Raw genomic sequence first — 25059 nt, 5'->3', positions numbered from 1 at the left:
GTAACCATTGCAAGGTCCCAGAGCTTGGGTTTTAGCCTAAGCCTGAATGTCTACACAGCAGTTTTTCAGCCAAGAACCCAAGCCAGCTGACAGTTTTTTTTATCACTGTGTAGACGTACCCCTGCCTTGCCTGGAGTTAAACATCTCAAGTAGTGGGGCTTCCACTATTACCTTTTGGTAACTATTCCCCAAACTAGTAAGGCTTAACGTATTTAATCTTATATTTTGTTGTATACGAGTTTGAACAGCTAGTGCTCTTGATGAACCATTAAAGATAACAAAAATGTAAATTACACTGTTCTACATTTTCCTGACCCAACTGTTCATCCTTGGAGTCTAGGTGTCTATATACCAAGGTTCTCATATGGTCCTTATCACTGTGGTATCTGAGCACCTCCCAAAATGACAAAATGTGTACACAAAGATACATTTCTCTCTCTCTCTCTCTTCCCTCCATTCATCAGAGACTGGCTTTGCTTTATATTTGTCCAAGATATTTTTTCCTTTGGCCTGATGTTGTAATTTATCCTCCTAAACTTAGATCACTCGCATAAACTATTTTTCTCAGCCACTTCATTTTTGGTTTTAACTCTGTATTTTATTTTTTAAAGCCAATTACCTGAACTTCCATCTAAAACTCCCTTTTTTAATATGAATAATCCCCATCATGTGGACCATCGTCGACAGGGCCTACAAGAATTTCTTGAGAAGTAAGTACTGCATCTTAGTGTGTTTTTATTGAAGTCACTAATTTGCTGTATTAGACAGCTCATCTCTTGTACGGGAGAGCCATCTTGTGGTGAGCATTATATATTGCTCTTTTAGATTTCCTCTGTCTCTCATGGACACATTTTTGTATATACCACTTCAGCTGAACTGTTGCTACCAAATTTCAGCTGAAGTTCTGCACATTTCAGTGTATTGATTAGAAATTGGCATTTTTGTGAAGCATCAGTGTTTAAATTATTTCATGGCCTTATTTTGGTTAAAAATGCTCTTCTGGTAAAATCTGTTATCTTTCAAGAATGAGATAACTATGTTAAAACAAAGAAACAGGTTTACAGTGGTGAGGAAACTAGTGTTAACACCTCTCTAGCAAACTCTGCTTAAACACAATGGGCTTTGGGAAACACTTTGTAATAAGGAATCATTAAAAAAAAATATCCCTCTCATACTACAGCTGGTTTAGCTGAGCTGGGGTTAATACCTATATTTGGGTCCCCTAGTGTAGATAAGGCAATCTCACAATTGGCACCATTTTTACCACTTTGCCAAATAAGTTTTATTCCAGCAAGCATAACTAAAACAGTGATCAAAATAATCTCCCAGCAGCACCAACACTCCTTCACCCGAACTGGTGACACCACCAGTGGAAATTTTTTGGTAAATTTCTCCAGTGTAGACTTGGACAGTAGAACCAGGCCCTGTCTCTTCTTGCAAGGGACATGGTTTATGAAAACATTGTTTAAAGGGATGGAGCAAAAGAATTTTTTAAAATAGTCTCCTAGGCTAGGGTCCAACCTGAGCTAGAAAAAGGTTTTAAGAACGGTTTTAACATGGCATTTAGCTCAACACTCTTGCTGTTTAATAATACCTAGCTCTTATACAACACTTTTCATCTGTAGATCTCAAGCACTTTACAAAGCAGGTTAGTATCATTATCTGTGTTTTGCAGATGGGGAAACTGAGGCACAGAGACCTGTTCAAAATCATCCAGCAGCTAGCTGCAGAGCTGGGACCCAGGTCCCCTGAGTCCAAGCCTAGCATTCTAGCCACTAGATCAGGGTGGGCAAACTTTTTGGCCCGAGGGCCACATCGGGGAATAGAAATTGTATGGCAGGCCATGAATGCTCACAAAATTGGGGTTGCGGTGCGGGAGGGGGTGAGGGCTCTGGTTGGGGGTGCAGGCTCTGGTGTGGGGCGGGGGTGAGGAGTTTGGGGTGTAGCAGGGTGCTCTGGGCTGGGACCGAGGGGTTCGGAGGACAGGAGGGAGATCAGGGGTGTGGGAAGGGGTGCAGGTTCCAGCTGGAGGGTGTGCGTTCTGGGGTGGGGCTGGGGATGAGAGGTTTGGGGTTCAGGAGGGTGCTCCAGGCTGGAATTGAGGGGTTTGGAGAGCAGGACGGGGATCAGGGCTGGGGCAGAGAGTTGGGGCATGGGGAGAGGCTCAGGAGTACAGGCTCCAAGCGGCGCTTACCTCACCTAAAGTGACTCCCGGAAGCAGTGGCATCTCCCTTTTCCGGCTCCTATGCAGAGGGGTGGCCATGTGGCTCTACAAGCTGCCCATCTGCAGGCATGCCAGAGGGGTTATTGGAGCACATAGGAGCCGGAGCGGGGCCATGCTGCGGCTTCCAGAACCTGCGTGGTGTGGCCCATGACCCAGCGCCCCGGCTGGAGCGTCGGAGAAGCCCCTGACCCAGTGCCCTGGCTGGAGCGGGGCTGAGCTGCATAGTGTGGCCCTGACCCTGCACCATGGCCAGAGCGCTGGAGCAGGGCCGAGCCGCGTGATCCGGCTCCTGACCCAGCACCCCGGCTGGAGCGAGGCCAAGCCATGTGGTGCAGCCCTGACCCTGTTCCCCAGTGGGAGCTCACGGGCCAGCTTAAAACGGCTCACGGACCCATAGTTTGCCCACCTCTGCACTAGACCAACCATGTTTGTACCATCTTGTGGCTTTTTCTACCATTTGTAAAATGTCCTACCATTGCTGTCACTGGTGCAGCTCCATTTGTGGCTGCAGTGGTAGGAGCACTAGTAAGTCAGGCTGCTACCAGCCACCAGCTTTTTATCCATTGTTTTGTTTAGAGCTACTCTGAGCATGGGTAGATGACATGAGAGTTACAATGCTAGTCTCCGTAGAACTTACCGGTGTGGACCTCTACTAGTAGTAGCAAAGGCAGGAATTTTTAAGCAAGTTACTATGCTTTTTGGTGCATGCTCTTCCTGGCCAGTGTCACGTAGCTTTAAGCGGAGTCCTTTGCTCCTAGTTTGGGAAAAGCAAGGGAAGATCTGTGTTAGCAGTGTGCTCAATAACTGGCAAGAGGGTGTGTGTCTACTGTGACCCCATTAGTCATTTCAGGAACAGTCTTGTCTGTTCCTGCATAGAGTCATATCTAATCTTTGTTGGCCAGGACTTTAGTCATGACACTGCTTGAGGGTACATGACACTAATACAGAGAGTGGAGGAGGATTTAGGGATTGCCCCTCAATCTCACTGATTAAAAACAACTCAAGAGTTGGGAATACTGATGGTTTGGACAAAGCCTGTGGTTGTTCAGGTATCCATGTGTGAGCTCTCAGCTTTCTCTGTGCCATGATGTGGATAATTGTTATTTTTTAAAAATACTCTAATTTTAAAATGAAACTTGCAGGAATGGTGATCAGCCCAAACTGCTCCAAAGTGACTTTTATTACAGGACACACAGTATTTCCATCCAGTGGCTATGTTTCCAGAAATGACATTAAAACAGAAATGTACTTTCTTTCAGCTTTTTGGATACTTGTAGTTAAACTGAGTACTGGGATAGGAGAATGTTGAGCATTTCAAGCATATTGCTCCATGAACATTAAAATGATTAGTGTTCGGTGCATCAAAGTTTTTAAACCGGGTTTTTCCTCTTATAGTAATGATTTAAATGTTTGTGCTTCAGTGCTGCATGAAAGGTGGCATCGTTCTCCCAGACATTCTCAGCCACAGGGGAAAACTAGACTTGAAAGGAGTTTTTAAAAATATGGATGTGTTAGGATAAATTGGCTTGGCATTGACATCCTGTGGCGCTGCCCTCTGCTGGATGGAATGTCAGACGTCCCAGTTTGCAGAAAAGTTCTCTCCATTAGCTGAACTAGAATGCTGCTCCGGACGCCTCTATTTTGGAGATTGTGAGTTTTTTCTTTTTTTAGAACATAATGTCATGAATTCTTTCCCTGAAGCTGTATTTATGTGACTCGTTGACAAGCATGAGATCTGCATAATTCCAGCACTGGATCACTGCAGATTTTTTTTTTGTATGACACATGCTCCAACAATTTAAAATAGTGGCACTGACATATGGTTAGTCTGAGGCCTTTCAGATTCCTCTGTCTTGATTTTATGTACATTTATGGACTTTTTTTTTTTTTTTTTTGACATTGCTTAGTACTTTAGGTCTAAATTCTGCCCCACAGTGCCTATAGCACAGAGCCCTCAGCAGCTCCCTAGGGCCGCCAGGCTGTGCATCTGTAAACAACCACTTCCTGTGGGAGACGGAACATCCTTTGAGACAGCAAGGTAGCACTTATACAGATGCTCTGTGCTTTTATACACCCCCACACAGCAGTTTGGTGCCTCCAGTGTTCCAGGGGGAGCAATAGGGGAAATCAGTCATGGAGAAACTGAATGGGACCCTACAGGCCAAAACAGCAAAAGTGAGCTATTAGCCAGGGCAAGGAGACAGGTGCCTGTCAGGCAGAATGACACAAAGCGTGCCTCCCCCCCGGGCCTGGCAATTTCTTCTGGGAGCGAGCAGAACAGAGATCACAAGCCACACGTGCTAACCAGCTTGAGGAAGATGGGGCCATGGTAAAATTTTCAAAAACCCTCCTTGAATCTTAGGCTTCTAAGTCTCTTCTGAAAATGTGACCTATGCTCCTAAATCACTTATTTGCTTTTGAAAATGTAATGCACCATCCCTAGCTCTTTTCTTTTTTTTCCTCTCCTCCATCCACCTCTCTGTGTGGGAAGGTTACTGCAGCAGCTCCCAGGGCACCCACGGAAGACAGAGGGGCGAGAATTTATGGAGGGCTGGTGGGGAGAGGAGGCTCATTTGCATGAGGTTCCTACCCTGCACCGTTGAAGCACTCTGTACTACCCAGCTGGAGAGTGGATGTGGATCTTCGTTGTTCCCCACCTCCACACACCATCCTCTGGATTAGTTAACTCTGAACAGCTAGTTACTTAGACATACAGGGTTTCTGCAGCTCTTCCTGATGCATAAATCAGGGCCAGGATTTGACCCTTAGTTTGAAACAGAAGTAAAGCATTATAATTCATGTTGGAAGATGAGGTTGGATGAATCTGGCTTTATCATATATTTCCAGCACTGATCCCATTTGTTTTATAGGGGATTATCATTTTGATTGACAAAAGAACTGTATAACTCAGTCCTTGTTACTGTCAAGTTCAATGTTTGAGAACTCTGCCTCCATTAGCTAGACGTCAGATTGCTAATTTTCAGTCATCAATTGCTTTTTGGGAATGAGGAAAACTACACATTTCCCATTGGAAATATTCCTGAAGACATATTGTGATGCTGATGAATTCTCCTTTAAATTCAAACAAGAAAGCTTATTACTGAATTGAAAAAAAATCAAAAATTATCTTTACTAATACTAAGTTTTGTTAGACCCTCTTCCTTTTCACCCATTTGTTCTGCACAAAATTTAATTTTGGGGCCTAAAATTACCTAAAATGATTATTTGCATTCCTGTTTATAACAACTCCAATATGTATTTACCAAAAGCAATTTATTGTATTTAAGTTGCATTCCATTATTTTGCTTTAATTGAATGAAACTGGAGTTATTTGCTCATTACCAATGTGTGGTTTAGAAAAAAAGGTAAATATCTATTAGTAATCTCTTGAGAGTGGCTATTCCTGGAAATTACAACTGGGAAACATGCTTTAATATTACATCTCCTGACAAGAGATTAATATGGAAATAGATTTAAATAATGTTTTTAAAAGTCCACTTCTGATTCGCCAAACCAGTTCCTAATCCTGCCTCCCTACCTTGCATGCGTAAATATTATGTGTGTAGTCCCAATGGGCCTGGTTCACTTTTGCCCTGTACCTTGTGTAGTCATTTGCATCACTGCAAAGTGGATATTAAACACTAATATTCTGATCTGGTTGTACTTTACTCTCACTTTGCACTGTATAAATGACTACACAAGGTACAGGAAAATAGTGAACCAGGTCCATTGACTACCTGTAAGGTTTACTCAGGCTAATAAGGGATGCAGAATTGGGCCCCATCTTTCTATTAGCATTATTCTTAATAGAATGCTCCAAATATTTCAAATTTGATGAGTTGTGCTGAAATGAGTAACACTTAGTATGGGATCCAGCAGCCCCTCGTAGCTGCTCTATTTAGTTAAATTCTCTTTCATATTCCCAACTAGCACCTGCTGCCTTTCACACTGGCCTATTTTCAGTACTGTTTCCTCTTTTATAAAAAGTATGAAGAAATATAGGACATTTTGCAAATGAGGAAATAGAGCTTTTTTGACTGTGGCCTGTATTTCCCCATTCTCTGTGTTTGAATATGTGTGTGTGTTCAATAGAGGGCACCAGAACACAGGCTGTGATCAGTTGTTTCTGGTAAGTTTTATTTTTCCCCCTCTCGTGATCTGATGTAAGTGGGCAGAGTAAATTTGCTGAAAACGAAATCAGAGTGTTAACCTTCCACACACATTCAAGTGGGCATCTGTCATTGTATTAGGTTACAGTAGATACAGGAAATCTTTAGTTAGGATTAAGTTGTACTGTTCAGCCATATGCTGTTCTCCTCCAGCAGAACAATGTATAATATACCTAATAAAATCACATTGAAGAAAACCAGATTTTGGCCTTTGTCCAAATCAGACACACCACATGTTTTGCCTTTTGTAAATGTTCTCTCTTTAGCTTGGGCGAGGGAACAGTCCCCATGTAGCATACAGCATCTCCTCAAAAGCTATGCGCTTTCTTTTGTGTATCAATTGGAATTTTATTAGAGGTCTGCTCGGGTCTAATTTTAAAGGTCATCTAGACCACAGCTGACCTGAATCCACTCTGAATCTGAGAGTCTCAAGTCATTTTCATAATTGACCTGACCCTTATAGTCAGGCCATGTCAGGTTGCAAGGTCAGGGATGGAGTGGCAGGAACCAGAGCTAGCATAGCAGCATGTCCAGGATGCTGCAAAGAGACCCAGGTGTTTCTGCCATTCAGAAACCTGGCCCACACCCCTTCTCTCCCCTGCAGCTGCGCCAAGAAGCCCAGGGTTGCCCATACCTCAGTGAAGCCTCAGTCCCCCAAACTCCCAGCCAGGGCAGCCACACGGCAGGACAGACCCATTGCCAGGCACAGGGCAGCTCCCCTTCTCTCCTCCACTGCCACCTCCTGCCTGGCCCTACTGCAGGGTGGGTGGGGGCATGGGCCCAGGGGTGATGCAGGGAGGGTACCCATCTGCAGACCCCAATGAAAGCCTTCTGCTGTGCAGGAGGGGTGAGGTGCAGGGCAGGTAGTGCCTGGTGTGGGGTCCCAGCCAGCTTGTTGTTTCTCTCTGTTCACACCTGAACCGCACCCATGTGTGTCCTAAGGCAGCTGATGTGAATACAGCACCACCTCTCCTGGTGGCAGCACCTCCACCAGTCATTGACCCATGTAGACAAAGGACTGTTTACCACCACCCTACCAAGCCATCCCTACGGCTGCCTGTGACCCTGCGCCTGCCCCCAGTCTGCTGTGGCCTAATTTTAAAGCCTGACCCGAACCCAATCTAAGCATGTCAACTCATTTTCGTCTTCAAACTGACCTGAACCCAACACCTATAGTTAGGTCCCATTGGGTTTCGGTCGGGTTGCAAGACTACGTATTTTATGCCCTCTTTCTGTAAAGGTCGAGATATTATAAATTTTTACCAAGACTGCTTACAAACCAAGATCCTTGTGACAACAAATAAAAAAGATTTTATTATCTCTAATTCAAACATAGGGCCTGGTTCCACAAACCCTTACTCATGTAAGGGAGTTCTTATGTGAGAGTAATGACTACTCACATGGGGAAAGGTTTGCAGGATTAGGACATTAATTTCTATCCTAGGTAGGCATAGGAAAAGTTTGACTTTCCTTTAAATCTGCCTACTCAGTTTTTTTCGGGTGATACTAGAATCATCAGTGTGAGCTGTGATTTTTTTTTTTTTTTTTAAATAGACTAACTGTGTGGGCCAGATTTTGATCTCATTACCGTAGATTTATACCAGAGCTGCCGAGGTCAGAATCTGTTCCTGTATTGGTACTTGCAATAATGAACAGGCTGATGTTCATTGAACATTGTGATAATTGCTGATTGGCTAAAAATTGCACACATGGTTAGTCACTGCTGCCGCATCCTAATTGTATGTTACCTCCCCCTGCCTCCTCCACTTCTTCCTGCCTAGTTGTTTGTCTCATCTACATGTCATGTCTTGTCGTTTAGACTGGACGCTCTTTGGGGCAGGGACTGTCATTTTTTATGTGCTTGTACAGCACCTAGCACAATGGGGCCCCAACCTAGTTGGGGCCCCTGAGGGCTACTGTAATAATATTCACCAATACTAACAACAACAGGTGACGAAGCTTGCATGTCCTTGTTTGGAGGTATGAATATTTTGAACATAAAAACAAAAAGTTAGAACTTGGATAGTGTAGACACTTTATTTTTCATTTTGATTGCTTTTTAATTACATCCTTCAAGCAATATAAATGGCTGGTGCAGAAGGAAAAAAAGCAGAAGTTGTCATTTCTCAATTAAAGAGTAGACCAGGCATTCCAAGGGCATACCTAGGTGAAGAGTGCGTATATGACTGCTCACATGTTGGCTTACAGTGGTTGGTAAAGAACTCTAAATGTTTTCCCTTACAGATGTGGTGTGTGTGATTGGTTCAATGAACATCTTTCTCTAATTCTTCCTCTCTGTGTGTCTTCACTCATTTAACCTCCAGATGGCACTATTAAGCAGAAGAGAAAATAACTGTGAAATAATGAGTCCAATGTACAGTAAAATTGGAAATTGAATTATAGCTGCTGAAAAAGGACAGTAGCCTTGAGGTTCTGATCAACCTGTACCCTTATCAGTTTTGTTTGCTGTTGCCATGTGTTAGGTTACCAGCAAGTTAATAATAGTGCTTCAGCAGTTCAAGGCTTAGTAGAATTGCTGTGGACATGAAATAAAGCTAAAATGAATTTGTGTCCAATATCATTGACATTAGTGCTCATTACTTCTGTGGTGTAAAGCCTCAAACCATCTAAAATCAATTTTAAAGATTATCCATTATTTTATAAAGAAAAGAAAATACATTTCAAGCAGCAACAAAGCTGCAAGTATAGCGTAATCTCATGAACAGTTAGTTACTTGCGCTTTAGCCTGGGTGGCAGGAAGCTACTAAAGGTACAATACAGGAAAATCTTTAGGGAGACTAAAGCTTATGCACGTTGAATTTAATGGGCTGGCTTTTTACTATATTACTCTGAATTAGAAATGCAGACATTAGTATTGCAAAAATGTGAATCTCCTCACTGTTATCTGTTTTTAAACCTGGAACATAAATCCCAGTAAGATTTACTTTAAGGAAACAAAAGGAATGAGTTTACGCCTCCAGTGCTTACGCTATGAATCTGTATTAATTGTGTGGTATGGTTGGGTTTTTTTTTTCCTTTTTGTTTCATGATGTTTGTGTCATTTCTTGTTTGGGATTTCACGTTGACCAGGAGTGGCCAATGAATGATGGCTTTTCAAACTGTATTCATGAAGTTGTTGCTGTCGAGGAGGGAGGTGTGTGGGTTTGTAGGTTCTGTGGCTTGATTCATTTTTGTACACTATTAGGTGGTTTCTTTTGGGTTACTGAGAAGATATTTTTAAATGTACTGTGCATTAATACTTTGTAGGCATGGATTTTAAGAAAGACTATATTTGCGATGTCTATTTTTAAGAAAATTATCAGAATAAAAGCTGAGTTTTATCAATGTTTAAAAATGTCCTTATCTTGGACAGTAGCCAAAAGTGATCTCTGTTGCAGCCCCACTCTCTCAGATATATATAATTTCACATGGAATGTGATAGATCATTATGGGCCACTGCAAATATTTTTCATTACTGCAAACTTATCAATTTCAAGTGTGTGTGCAAACACACACAATACCCCAAAAATTAAAGTTTAATATTATAGGTCTATTTTCATTTTGCTTTCCTTTAACAGAAAGACAGAAATCCTTAAGTATATTACCATAATTAAAAATTATTAGTATATTGGTCACAATAGAGAACAATTTTCAGAGTTCATTTATATTTAAAATATTACAGTCCAAACACATGGTTAAAATTGGAAGAACCAGTCTGTTATACCCTTCATGTTAATTAGGGTATTTATAATACAGTTGATTTTTATTTATTTTTGCTTTCACCAGTTCTTATGTTATTGTCTTGTATCCGATTATATTCAGTAATGTTGCCAAATAAATGGAAAAGATATTGATAACTAAAAACTAACTTAAATATTTGTAAGTAGGCGAACATTAATTCTGAATGGTTCTGGCTTGCTTAAATATACTGCAGTAAATTTGCACGCAATGTTAGTTGTTAGTGTCATAGGCCTTATATTGCAAATGCTGAGTATTCCCATTGAGCTCAAAAAGACTACTCCCATGAGTAAAGTTATGCATGCACATCAGCATTTTGTAGATATAGACCCTTATTGTCGTCTGCTGATCATGTTAGAATAGATCTATTGTGTAATTTGTTCCTTATACAAATATTGCAGGAGCGTTGCATTTTCAGAGTAGCAATGCTAATACTCAGATTTCAGTCCTTGTAGAGAAACTCTTAATTTTCCAGTTTTTTTTGAATGCATTGTACTTGGATTACACAGTTCACATGATTAAACAGGTTATGCTAAATGCATTTGAAGGCTTATTTTCACAAACATAAACTACAGTTGAAGACAGACTTTTTCAAAAAACAGCTAAAATGAAGAGTATTGTCAGAACTTACTGAAAACATTTTATAAGCAGATTTAAATCAATGTACATCAATGGCATTTTTACTATCCCTTAAATATATATAAATTTGTAAAAGTGTAAATATGTACTTCTAGTTTTTGTTGGTGCACATGCATTCTATTTCACAAGTATGTCAAAGTCCTGACTTTTCATGCTTCTAAACTCCTTTACCTTCTTCCACTCCCCCAAGAGAAATCAGGCAATTGAAATTTTAAAGTAGTTTAGTATTTTTAAATATAGACAATTCTTGAATGTAGACCAAATTTCCATAAGTGCATGTGCCTTTGCCCCCCCCTTACAATCATTAATTGATCCACATGGTAATAACAGATGGTTAAATGGAAGAAACGCCCTTGAAGTTATTCTTAAAACAGATGTTCTTAACTATTAACTTCATGTTTTTACTCGCCTAAAATTCCAGATAATGTAATAAAAAGGTAACACATGCCTAATCATTTTATTATGTGCAGTGCATTCTGAAGCTAATTTGGGATTCATTTAAAAGCAGGACACCTTTGAGAAATTGTTCTAGTCATTGTGTGTTTTTCTTTTTTTAAAGGATCCTACAAAATGCATTATTGCTTTCGGACAGTAGACTTCACCTCTTCTTACAGACTCAGCTAAGTCCAGAAGATATTGAGGCTTGTGTATCTGGACAGACAAAATATTCCGTTGCTGATGCGATTCATAAGTTTGCCTCTTTGAAACGACGTTTTCCTATTGAAGAGGAAGAGAGAAAAAGAGGAAAAAATGATGCAGATTCTGATTCAGAGAGGTTATTTTCTTCCTTACATTCCGATATACATACATATATACATACACAGACTTCACTTTTTTGTTGATGTAATACTAAGATAATGAAAAAATTAATTGACTGAGATTTTATTGAGCTGTGACAGCTCATCATAGAAGTCTTCACACACACCTCCACACTGAATTAATGAATGCAGTAGAAATTCAATTATCTGCATTCTGATTATGTGAATTTCATTTAGTCAGACTTGAATTATTCGCGTTTAAATTATCTTGCTAAAAAAATATCCAACTGCACTCCAAATGGCTAATTAAAAGTCCAAATTTCCTGTCTCTCTTTGTGACTGGAGATAATTAAAGTTCTCCTCTGTTACTCAGGCTTCGAGTGTGTTGTGAAAACCAATTTCCTTTCTTTATTTTTTATTTTTTTTGTCCCCTTCTCTGTAGTTCATCCTCCGGGCTTGGACACACCAGTGATGACAGCATTTCACATAGATGTAAAGCAAGCACAGTCCCCGAAGAATCCTGAAAAATCATTTGTATATTGCCATCTTAAGACCAGCAAAATAATGTGTTCTCTCTCAATTTTCAAACAGCTTTGAAACTGTTTCTTTGTTTGTTGCTTTTATTAAATTGCACTGATTTATATTTACATGTCGCCTACTGTATTTAGGTTTATGCAGCCATTAAAATCTTGACAAATATTGGGCCATTGTTGCTTTATTGCCAAGTATGGCTGATAAAATATTTCCCTGGGTGACTCTGTATTTTAGATCTTAAAAAAGTAAAGGTATTTTACATTAGTTTAAAAGTTGTGTATTAAATTAAAATATACTCAAAGCAACTTTGTGTACTTTATACCAGAGAAGTTTCATTCTAAACAGTTGTGTAACATTGGTAATGAAGTTATATAGACCACAGTATTAACTTTTTAAAACAGCATGGTGACTTAAGGAAAACAGAATCTGTACTGTATTTGTTGCTGACCATTGAAGATATAGACTTTCTCCAATATTTATGGAAAACTTGCTCTTATCATGCACAAGAGCCAGAGGCCAACATTTTCAAACATAGATGCCTAAAGTTAGGCACATAAATGTGAAATGATTTCCAGGGGTGCTGAAAACCTTCAGCTCTCATGGAAGGTAGCAGGAGTTATGATTGCTCCCTCCCTGTGAAAATCTGGCCCCACTGAAGTCAATGGGGCATTTTGCACTGACTTCAACGGAGCCAACATTTCACTCTCGGTATCAAACTGAGGGACCTATGTCTGAAAATGTTAGCTAAGTTGTTCTAGATTAACATTTTAAAGGAAGTGAAACTGTCTTTCCAAAACAGGGCTGCCCAGCGGGGGGAGGGTGGCAAGTGGGGCAATTTGCCCTGGGTCCCAGAGGGGCCCCCACGAGAGTTTTCAGTGGCACTTTGGCGGCGGGTCCTTCAGTGCCGCCGAACACACGCGGAGTGAAGGACCCGCTGCCGCAGACCTGCCGCTGCTTCTTCCGCTCTGGGTCTTCGGCGGCAATGGTCCTGCCGCTCCATGTCTTTGGCGAAGTGCCCCGAAGACCCCAGGCCCCCTGAATCCTCTGGATGGCCCTGTTCCAAAAGGCTGATAGTCACATAGCTATAACACATTGTTCAAATATAGAACGCTAAGCTGTTGGGTACAAACTGAAATAACTGGAGTTTTTTATTTCACTTTTACTGTAGTCAACACATTGAAATATTGACTTTTTCACAAATGGCAGGCCTGGACACAACTTTTTAACCACAAACATTTGTTATAATCTACTTTGCTCTTTATAGCAGCAACTATGAGTTGGCTTGTCCCAGAGCCTGTCAATACAAGGAAGAAACCATTGAAAAGATGCAAGAATAGAATGGTCTCCTGTGTGTCACCCACTAAATTTGTTAGTCTCTAAGGTGCCGCAAGTAGTCCTGTTCTTTTTGCGGATACAGACTAACACGGCTGCTACTCTGAAACCCATTAAAAGAACTGCTAAAAAAAAAAATTAAAGATGTTTCAATGTTTGTTTATATTTGATGTTTAACTGTTATTAAAAACAACGCAGTGGGTCTGATCCTGTTCCCATTGAAATAATGGCAAAACTCCCCTGGATTTCAGTGCTGCAAGTTCAGGTCCAGTATGGATTTTGTCTCTGACAAAGATGCGGTAGTTAGTATCTTTTAACCTGTGAATTACAGAAACAATATATAATTAATTGGCCAGCTAATAAAAGTGAGTGTGGATGTGTTTTTAAATCATCCAGCTGGGAATCTGTATAGTTTTAGAAAGGTGTATCTTAAGATCTTGAGGATAACATCTCATCTCTTAGGTAGTTACTCTGACCCAGTTTTCTCTTCATGGTAGCACTTTCATAAGATAAATATCTGTTTCTTTTGCTCAGTTTTGTTGAATTGCACAAATATATCTAGTTGCCATCTCTGCTTGTGTGTAGAAGAGTCAACAAAATATTTTCATATCACAGCACTAGCATTAATTAAAGCAACAAGTTATCATGGCAAGATAGCTGCTATTGCAAAGTGCGGACTTCTTTTGGAATATATTGCCTCATTGATAGACTTATTATTTAGCAAAGATGCCCAAAACATCAGTGAAAAAATCTTGAAATGAACAAAAACTGAGAACTGGAATAATTTTTAGAGAAGGAAATTAATTATCACTTTGTTTACCATACTATTGGGGGTTGGGTTTTTTTTTTTTTTTTTAATGTTGAGCTAGATCATTGAATGCACTTTACGCTTTGTGGCCTGCTAACACACATCCTGACTGTCTGTTTGAAAGTAAAACAAATGTAAGAGTTGGAGAATCTTTGTGACTACTTTCTATAATTCAGGGATCTTGTCTTTTGTGTATTAAAGAGATTTTGCAAAGCAGCCTGTTTCAGTGATAAATACTTGGGATTCATAATAATTGTATTATTAACTTTATCACACTCTTCACAAGTTATATCTGTGCTCTAAAATCTATTGCATTACCTTCTTCCTATCCTGCATGGAAATTAATTTAAAATGTTACTCTTTTGAGTTCTCTGTATACCTATTATTAGTGGAAACGTTCATGTTAAATGATAATGAAGAATATTCTGTTCTAGGGTTTGTTATGTAGCAAGAAAAAATTGTAAACATTGTAAATGTTTTAGGATATGTTTATTTTGTGAAATTCAAAAATTTTAAGAAGTTTTATATTTAATTAGTGTGTGTTGTGATTTTAGCACTACATCAAATATTTTTTTTCTACAAGAAACATCTTTTTGAGGTTTTGATTCTTGGTTTTTGTTGTTTTTGACTATAAGTGACATTTCTGTCTAGTTTTTCAGTCAGGGTTTTTAATGTGCCACTCCTGCATCCAAAACCTTACATCACTTTAATTGTTCCTCTTTTGCTGCTTTGCTACACTTACACTTTTATAAGAAAGTTTAGTAGAAACAGAACTTTAAGTAATTAAATGACAAAAATAAATTGCTCTGTTTTAACTTGTAAATGAGATTTATTTTATTTTTAAAATCCATTTCCTAATTTATTTTTGTCATGACTTTTAGTAACTCTCCACAGTTTTCTGTTTCTCACATATTTTTGTGTTTGCTATGTTGTTAAACAAACATAAATAGCTCCAGTCATTTACATTTTTGAATTGTAATGCATATTTAACTTAAGGATATTCTAAATCAGCATTCCAACAACCTGTTACTCATAATGCAACTGAAACATTTCTATAAACAAGGTAACAAAAATCCTCTTTTAAAAGAAAACCATTCAATAACAGACAACTCCGTTTTTATAAACATTAAGAGTAAGAAACTTGACAGTTATTTTCTCAACACACATTTCTAAATTCTGTACCCCCCTTTTCCAAATTCTGTGCATTTTTGTTTCTAGAAATATTTTTGTGATTTGTTGAAGATAGGTTTTCAGAACTATATTAAAAAGTATCCAATTATATTTTTGACATTATCTGTTTGTAATACAAGAAGCGTGTAAAGTTAGCAACCCTTTTAAGGGCTGGGTAAAATAAAACCATACGTTTCTAAGTAGTTATAACAACAGTAGTAGGATCAATAATGATGATCAATGTTTATCCCAAAAAGGTGGGGTTTTTGTTGTTGTTAAACTACTTTTACAATGCTGCACTCTTTCTTTTAAACACAAAAATGTAATTCAGTACTTCCACTGTCAAGACTGATTCTGCTCATGCAAGGCCTTCAATACTTAAAGAAAGATAGACTTTCCCTCTTAAAATTAAAAATATTCCATTGTAGGTTAAACTGCTTTTTTGCCTATTTGAATAAACCATATTTAGAAGATAACTGAATTATCTTTTGTAACAGGAACCAAAAATACTCCTTTTGGTTTGGAACATTTAGAGTTCTTGAATTGTGAGATACCCATAACGTATATGTATATATTTCTAAGTATTCCTAATCCTATCAATTTTCCATGAGCAATTATACAATATTATGTTTTCAGTTTTGCTATTTTATTGTAGGATTGCTGGTGGAAAGTTAAATAATAATACCTGGTTGATACGATAACTCTACAATCTAAGTTTGCAATTACAATATATACTACTTAAAATCATCATCTACAGTTTGGCAAATACAAAACTGTTCCAGTTCCATGAGGAAATCTCTGCAAGTACTAAGGCAAAGCTGAGCACATCTGCTGGAAATCATATTTAAAAACCTGCAAATCAGAAACTTTCCCAACCCAAATATACTTTCCAAAACCTTGCTCTCTCTTGGTAGCTGTATGTTAGTAAGCAGTTCCTCTTGCCTACAGAATGGCAAACCTTTCACTAACTGATCCTGTAACTAAACCTTTTCCTAATTGTTAGGAACACAGTTCCCCCAGTTTTTTTTACATTTGCCACCAATTGATCTAGCAGCACAAACTCTTCCAGCGCCTGCTCCTTTCCTCTCCTTGCCTGTGCTCTCCCGCAAGGCCGCCGTGAAGCTTTCAAGCTACCTTTTCCTGCCATGAATTCCTAACTTTATAAATTCCCCTCACTAGCCATCTGGCTCCATGCTAAGAGGCAAACAGTTCCTCCAACAAGTGCCGAGTCATCAGCAGCCTCCCCCCCCCCGCCCCCCAATCGCCTCCTGCCTTTCCTCCTGGAGGCAGCATTGGCAGCCCTTTCAGTTGAGTTTTGCTAGTTTCTTACCTCAGGGCCTTCATCCTCTCTTCCCCCCCACCCCACTTGCTGTGGCTTTTCCTGCAGCTGCAAGCCCAGACTGACTGTGTGTGCAGGGGGCTCGCGCGGCAGCTCGCTCCCTCCCCGCCCGGGAGTGTGTGTTCCAGGCGCCTCCATGCGCCCGGCCTCTGCCGGGGGCTGTTTGTCAGGTAAAGAAGCTCGCCGGCCTTGATCCGGTAACTCGTAGCAACCGCAACCCATAGCAACAGTGGGGGAAGGAGGGGGGGGGGCCGGGATGGAAAAGGGAGGGGAGGGAGACGCAGCAAGTTGCCGCTTCTCCGCCCCCAGAGCCAGAACCCCGGAGTCTCGTGCGTGAGATCTGGGTCTCCACACCCACCCGCCCCCACTTGCAAAATACAAAAGCACCAGGAGATGCTGCCGCCTGGGGGGGGGGGGGGGATAGAGGGGGGAGCCAGCAGCATCCCCCTCAACACCCAAGGAAGCAGAGTTTGGAGGAGCGTGGTGGGGGGCGGGGGTGGTGCCTGGGGAGCTCTGCAGAGATCGAACATTTTCAGGGCGCTGCTGATTTATTCTTAAATGTATCTTCCTCCCCCCGCCCCGAATGTAAAACAAAAGGCTGGGAGGGGGGCGCGTGCGTGCGAGCCAGGCTGGGAGAATGGGAGGCGGCCTCTAGTGCCAGTCCCTGGGCCGGTGGGATTCTTTGGTAGGCAGAAGCCCAGGGGGCTGGGCTCCTCGGGGCAGGCTGGAGGAGGCTCCGAGCCAGAGGAAACCGTGTTGGTGTTGTTTTTTAGGGGGGGGGTGTGGGTGTGTACAGGAGTGCGGGATCCGAAAGGAGTGTGCCGGTCCCTTCGTTTTGGGGTAGCCCGCTCCTCTCTGCAGTTACATTTCAAATCCCAATCAACGCAATTACCAGAGCGTGGCCAACACTTTCCTGTTTGCTGCCCTCAATATCCCCACCTTCCATCAAATCTTTATGGCTTTATCTAGTTGCAGCGACACTTGTGTCCCCACGAATTCTTTCCCCCGGGACTGGAAGGAACTGATGCTTTGTGAGGTGGGTTTTTTTGTTTTTAGGGACTAGCAAAATAACCTCTGTGCATTGCTCACATGACCACAAGCCAATGCAATTTGGTCAGTCCTTCCTTTACATTAGATTAGAAAACCTAGTGCCTGCAATGGGAGTGCAGAGTCTGAGACTCTGCTGGGAAGAGAGCGTCGCCTCTGTGCATGATGATGGGGAGACTCTATCCTGCCTGGGCATGAGGCAGGCATTGCTTCCCACCACCAAGTTTGCCTGACCCGATTGGGCCGAGGGACCTCTTGGTACCTCTGTGTGTAATGCACCTACCGGCCGGAGGGAGGCGCTGCCAGGCGGAGAGCCCGCCCGGGGAGATTGAAGGGGCTGGGAGCAGAGCTCAAAGCTGAGCCACCGCCACCTGCCCTTCCCTGGGACATTCCACTCCAGCAATCTGTTCCCCAGCCCCTCTTAACAATGCATTAAATCTCTGTGGTGGGTGACAGGGCCCTTCTGGTTTGTATGGGACCCTCCCAAGAGGTGGAGATTAGGAGTATGCACCAGACACAGAGAGCTTAATGAGTTCATTGCATTTAAAACACACAGGCACACACACACAACCCAGCCAGTTCCCAAACCTGGGCATCTCTTTAGCCAAGGAAAAGGATCCATTGCTACAAAATACATATAGATCCACCTTCCCCATGTGCAGTGGCAGTGTGCTGGGGTGTTAGATTGTGTGTGAGCAGAGACAATGGCTTTCTGAGGGGCCCACTCCTTAATCCTCCCCCCCATACACACACAGCAGCTCTAAGCCCTTTAATTAATTTATTTTTTTTAACAAAAGCAATTACAGAAAAGTGAAAATCTAACGCGTGACATTTAACACTTCGCTGTGGCAGGCAGGCTGCCTTTAAATGGGGGCCTTTCTGCAGAACAACAAGAGCCAAAAGGCCCTGTGTCATGGAGTAATGTAAGACACAATCTTGCCTGCAAATGCACAATGAATCGGGAAGGATTTATGTAATTAATTGACCAGTCTTAACCTGTTATCGTGATGTAAGGAATTTGGAACTCATTAATTTGGGCTCTGACAGATTTCATATTAGAGCTGGCAAATATGGATTGAACCTCTTATTCTTGCAGCAGCTGGAGTTTCCATGACAGTGAGGATTAGTGAAGAAGACCTATTGCTGGAGTCAAACTGCCTCTTTTGTAATCAGCAGCCCTGCTCTGCGTTAAAGGGATAATGGGTGATAGGGGAGACAAAAAAAGTGTGTGTGTGCGTGTGTGGGGAGGGAGAGAAGATATTACCCTGGTGGTGTAGGGAAGAGTGGCCCTTTTGCTCACTCTGCTAATATTTATATAGGTCCCAAGCATTTGCAGCTGAATGAAAACCTTAATACCCATCACAACGAGAGTGCAGCTACCCGGAGCTAAAAGGAGAGGACAAGGCCACAGGCTGAAGATGTTCTGGGGGAAGTTTAAGGTTTAAAATGTGAGGAGGCAGGCGTTTCTGCAAAACATTCTCTGCCTGTAGCGCAGAGCCTGAGAGTCAAAGGCTGCAGAAGCCAGGAGATTCTAGGTTTAGGCCAAAAGGGAGTTGGTGCAATGCTTTAATTGTAAGTGAGCACACCAGGGCAACTCATAATGCAGGCTGGCCTTCCCTGGAGCACACTTACTGTCTCCTAGACAGTGGGCTACACACAGTCTTGTGCAAAAATAATGAATCTGTTGAGGTTCCTGTACTTTAATATGTGCCTTAGTCCCTCTGTGCAGAATTTATGAGTCATCTCTTAAGCAGTGTGAAAAGGTAGTTTAATGGTTAAGGGATTGGATCAAGAGATCTAGGTTAAATTTCTGGCGTGTCCACAGACTACTGGTGTGACCTTAGCAAAGCTTTTAATTCGTCTGTGCCTCAGTTTCCTATTTGTAAAACGGAGGATAATAATACTGCCTTTCCCACCCTTTGTCTGTTTTCCCTATTTAGGGACTGTCTCTGACTATGTGTTTGCACAGTGTGTAGCATAAAGAGGCCCCAATCTCCATTGTGGTCTCTGGGCACTAATGTAATAATAAGGTATCCAGACTCCGGTTTATATCTGGAAGAAAACAGTCTTAGACCTTTTATCTTTCCGTGGCAAGTCATAAATTATTGCGCAGAAAACCAATAAAGTTCTTAGAAGGAACACTAAATGCACTGAACCAGATCCCATCTACTTAAAAATCACATTTCTGTCTATAAAGTTTTTACCTACTATTGTTACTAATACAATTTACTGAAAGACGTTAAAGAAAAAACATTTCTCCCTTTTTTCTGATTTCTCTACTTTGTGCATTTGACAGCAAGTTTTGTATCTAGTCACTTTCAGTGTTTCCCCAGCATAGTCAGTGCACTAGGTCTCTCTTTCATTTGTGTGGGTCTTCTGCACAATAGCAAAAGAGAGAGAACAGCATTAAAAATAGGCAAATATGGCTGTGAAACCACAACATTTGACAGGGGGCAAATGTGGTGCCAAAAATACAGTTAGATTTGTGCTCTTTAAGCAGACCTATCATTTATTATGCATTTGGATAGTGCTTAGCACAATGGTGGCCTTTAGCCTGCCCATATAAATGTTAGATAATAATAGTGATAATAGGTTTAACTCATTTTATTTAAAAAAGACCAGATTGCAAGTTGATCATGCCCCTTTAAAGTGTATCTTTTTATTGCTTCCTGATAAATTAATCTTAACATATGCCATGGAGATTTTTATTTATCCACAGGTAAGACAACATTTATCTTTTACAGATTTACATGAATCTGTCCTAATAGTCGCTTAATCGATTCTGTACTTGCTTTTCTTAAGTGATCAAGAACAGCAAACGGCTCAGTTTACACTGTAAGTATACATTTTACCAAATTTTTACTCTCATTAAGTGTTGATCAAGCGTAACTAATTTCCTTGTTAAATTAAATGCGCTGGCATATGGTGAAGCTTAACGTTATTTAAAAACAACAAAACAAAGCATGTTTAAGGCTTTGTTTATTTGTAGGTCCTGTATTTTTAAGTATTTTCATCCTCTTTGATTCTCTCAGGTGACCAAATTCAAAGTATGAATCATTTACATTCTTTTCTTAATATTACCTTATATTTTGGATGCTTGCAAAATGAAAATTAGTGGTTATTATTAGTAATAGTGAAGGTTTTTGCAAGATATATGTTGATTAAAAAAACAAACATCATGTCATAGAAACTTTGAGATCAGATTTTTATTTTGTTTTGAGATGATTAACATACAATGCAAGGCAAAAACTATGTATATTATAATTCAGTATAGTCAAACCTTCCAGACTAATTCGTTTTTGCTTCAGATATTTTGTACCTGAAGAATACAAACATATATGGCTCATTAAAAGTTTAGTTTATTTATAGAGGGTAAATACAAATTTCTGTCTAGACCCAATGAAGGATGAAATGGTGGCCCCATTGAAGTCAATGGCCAAACTTCCATTGATTTCTGTGGGGCCAGGATTTCATTCAAATGGTGGATTTTTACCATTATTAGTACCACCTTGTTTGCTGCTTACGCTCAAATTGAAAAAGTGCCCTTTCCTACATGCAGCTTAGGTTAAAATTATGTCCTCTTTGAACCAACAGGTGGCCTTTTGAATGTAGTTAGTTTTTGCCTGTAAAACCGATGAAAGTCTGATTCGAGTTTAGGTATATTTTCAAATACTATCAGGATGTATTTTTATTTATGCAAAACATGGTAGACAAACTTTTGATTATTTTGTTTTCTAATCTGTATTGTAATGCAATTGATTTCATGCAGTAAACGTTTTTAGATGTCTACTTTTTCTCTTGGTCCTGGTTCTTGAATGTTGAATAATAAATAGTAATGATGATGAGTAAGGCTGTAAACACCATTCTCATTTCTGTTTCTCATATTTCTTCTCTCAAGTTACATCTATCTATGCTCTTCACTGCAGCGTATAGCTACCCATTGTTACCCTAAGATCATGCCAGTGCCAGAGGGCAAGGACCTCACTGGTATCAGGTAATGAGTTTCAGCTGGCCTGACCAATTCAGTGTACCCCAACTCATTATGGTTATAAACTATATCTAAAAGGTATAATGTAATATGTCATTGGAAATCTAATAACTCACTGATCATTAATATTCTTGTGTGGTGTATGTTGTGGTGTGTATTAAGAGTTATGGACATATGCTGAAATTATGACTAAAGTGTGTTTAAACCAGGCATGTCATGGGGAGTTGGTAAACAGGTCTATTCTAGACAAAGGAAAGTGTTTGCTTCTCTGACCAGTCTGGTCTTCAGGCAGACACCATTTACATAAAAGGTAAACAAAACTAACAAGAGGGGAAGGAGACAGCTTGGCAAGATGTCTACACACCAGCAGTAGAGAGAAATTTTATCTGAGCTATCAAGAGAGGGGTCTGAACCTCAAGTGACAAGCAACTGACTCACCTGATTATGTACATATTACTGTACAATAAAAGTTTAACGAGTGAAGTGTTTTCTGAAAGTTTAAAACCCACTGATGATTCATATAATTGTTAATTCTATGTATTAATACTACATAAAGAATTATGAATACTTCTTTCTGTTATGCTTTACACTCTGTGACCAAACAAACATGTCTCTCCCAGACAGAAGGGACCATCACAGCAATCTATATGTCACCAATGAAATTAAGTAAGGTGTGACAACAACAATGGAAGCTTCATTTACATTAAATCAGCAAAGGAATGGGAAGCCCACAGGAAGGGAAGACCAGCATGAGGTCAACCTGCCTCTTGAAACAAGATCACTAAACTGTGAGAGGTTTAAGCAGAGAGAGAAAGCCATTTTGTCATCCATCACTGGACAGACACAAGAGGCCAGAGCTCTTGCAAGCTGAGAAAGATGGGTCCTTCAACTAAGGAGGGATTGCAGTCTCTGAGAACTGAATATAGGTGAGAAACCTGCATTGGCAAAGATTTTTCACCTTGGAAGACAAGGGAACCTAGCACCTTGTGCTTCTGTGGAAGGTCCTGATTGAAGGAAAGTCAGCCATGGCTGGGAAGAAGAATGACTGTCAGGAGGAACCATCTTGAACAAAGCCTGTACTGTGCTAGATTTTAAGTTTTAGACTACGCGTTTTCACTTTTATTTGCTTGTAACTATCTCTATTTTTATTTCTTTCACTTGGCATCACTTAACCATGTCCTATTGTTAACAAATCTGTTTTATTTTTACTATAAACCAACTCTGTGTTTTCTGTGGGAAAAGTGTATTTACCTCAGTCAAGTTAATAAGCTGTAATGTACTTTTGTCACTTGCAGAGCACACGGTTTGGGAAAACTTGGGACTGGAAGTGTGTTGAGGTCACCCTGTAAGAAGTAACTAAGGCTGGTGGTGGCCAGGGTGGGGCTGTTGTGCTATAGACAGGATGCTGGAGCCGGAGTTGCTGATCCAGGGATGTACAGCACACAGACACTTGGGTGTGACCTGCATGTTTTTCTGCTGGCTGCTAGTGTCTAGGCTGTGAGCTACAGTAGCGGGTCATTTCATGGACCCAGGGTTACAGGGCAGGTTGTGACTCAACCCCTCACTGGTTTGGATTGCACCCCATACACTACACACTATGCCAGTAGTGTGCAGTGTAGATGGAGCCCTAATGTGGAATCAGAGTGTTTCCTCCCCCCCCCGCCCAGGGGATAGTATGGAATGGCTATTGCAGTTTTAATGCATACGCTAGCTGTTTCACACTAACTAACCTGTGAATTCCCCATGTAGACAAGCCCTCAGTGTTTTTTGTAGACACAGGACTATATTTTGCTTTTTGTGGTATTTAGCAATATTTGGGACCCATTTCTTCTCCCTGGGGAATTTAGTATAAGTCTAGATGGGTTGTAAAGTAACACAGCATGTAGTACCTTCGCCCGCACTCTCAGAGTGAAATCCTAACTCCATGGAAGACAATGGGAATTTTACTACATTGATTTCACCAAGCATCAAGATACAGCTTCATCCATACTGTGTACCTTATGTATAGCAGCTGGTTGGATAGTTTCATAGTATAGGGCTGGAAAATGCATTAGACACGCTGTTCATGTTAAGCTTCCCAATAATTGCTACTTCTTGGTGATATAAAAGATCGCACTTCAGTGTCCTTTGTTATTGCTGCTTTGTAAAGGCTAAGGAAATGGGGAAAGAAGCAGAATATGACTTCATCTATCCAGATCAGGAAAATCATTCTTGGCCCATAAAATACAGAACTGTTGTTAAAAAAACCTTGACCACTGTATACTATCAGTTGATCTTGGTGATTGAGTTTTGACAGCAGATCTAAAACACCTTTTTGTTTGAGTATCTTCACATCACTGACATGTGATGCTGAAGGAGGGATACAGGGCAATTAATAAAAATACTTTATATTTCCTCTAATGCTTTCCATCCAAAGATCTCAAAGCACTTTGCAAACAATTAATCAAGTCTCAAAACACCTCAGGAGGTAGGTACTATTGTTTTACAGATGGGAAAACTGAGCCATAGAGCAGTTAAGTGACTTGCCCATGGTTGCACAGAAAGTCTGTTGCGATCTTGGAAAGGAATAGCAATTGTCCGTTGCCTATTTCTGTGTTATAAAGGACTTCCCAATGGGAGATGCTAGGTAACAAGCTCTTTTGAGAATCTGGCCACAATTGTGGATGCAGAGTACTTTTAAAAATATGATTTCTGGGGCCTCAATTTTTGAATGCCCAACTCAAGACATCTCAAAAACACCTAATTTTCAGAGGGCAATGAGTACCCATCCACTCAAAATCAGGTCCCTTTTGGTGCATTTCAGGTTGGGCACTCAAACACCAGGGCATCTAAAATCACTAGTCACATTTGATAACATTGGCCAAAGTATTTTTCAGGCTACAGCACCCATAGTAGAGTTCTGTGTTTATTTTGGGGAAGCGAGAAGCAGCGTACGCACCTTGCTGATTACAGAGTCAGAGAAGGGGAGAGAAGACGGAGGTAATTAGTGTATGCTTCTACATATTGGTTAAATGGGCAGCATCAACAGAATTTCCATTTAGGGAAACTAGTAGCAATGTTGTAGTCTTGTTAATATCAATTGGAATTGGTGCCTGAGAAAGCAGGATTGGTGTTGATTAGAAATTGCAGGAAAGATATTGATTTTGGGCCAATCCTGCAGTCATTAGTAGCCCCTAATAACGTTATTGGGACTACTAGCATAAGTAAGGACTACTCATTGAGTAAGTGTCTTAAATATATCTTATAATAAATATGGGCCACACTGGGCTGTTAATTTCAAGCAGAACTCCCCATAAGTGGGAGTTCTGTTGTT

The 25059-nt window shown here is 40.7% G+C and overlaps 1 protein-coding gene and 1 long non-coding RNA gene across 7 annotated transcripts in view; both read left to right on the top strand.

The window, feature by feature from the left end:
• SNX10 (sorting nexin 10) overlaps positions 1–15848 on the top strand; it is a 66429-nt gene extending 50581 nt beyond the window's left edge. For 3 of the 4 annotated variants that reach the window (XM_073333652.1, XM_073333654.1, XM_073333655.1), the window contains 3 exons: positions 612–710; positions 11330–11545; positions 11971–15848. In XM_073333652.1, the coding sequence (XP_073189753.1) occupies positions 612–710; positions 11330–11545; positions 11971–12052 (397 nt within the window). In that variant the 3' untranslated portion in view covers positions 12053–15848. The remainder of the gene's footprint in view (positions 1–611; positions 711–11329; positions 11546–11970) is intronic. The other variant, XM_073333653.1, reaches the window with a different exon arrangement.
• Positions 15849–16706: 858 nt separating this feature from the next.
• LOC140907515 (uncharacterized) lies at positions 16707–24709 on the top strand. 3 transcript variants are annotated; one of them, XR_012157512.1, is made up of 5 exons: positions 16707–16881; positions 17681–17747; positions 20561–20593; positions 21657–21752; positions 22367–24709. It is a non-coding gene; the product is annotated as an uncharacterized lncRNA (long non-coding RNA). The 3 variants fall into 3 exon arrangements; XR_012157510.1 differs by having other exon boundaries at positions 20503–20593; XR_012157511.1 differs by lacking the exon at positions 17681–17747 and having other exon boundaries at positions 20503–20593.
• The last annotated feature ends 350 nt before the right edge of the window (positions 24710–25059 follow it).

The sequence above is a fragment of the Lepidochelys kempii genome, chromosome 2, assembly GCF_965140265.1.
Source record: "Lepidochelys kempii isolate rLepKem1 chromosome 2, rLepKem1.hap2, whole genome shotgun sequence".
Taxonomy (NCBI): Eukaryota; Metazoa; Chordata; order Testudines; family Cheloniidae; genus Lepidochelys; species Lepidochelys kempii.
The sequence above is the reverse complement of the archived record's forward strand: the minus strand, read 5'-3'. Positions and strand labels throughout refer to the sequence as shown.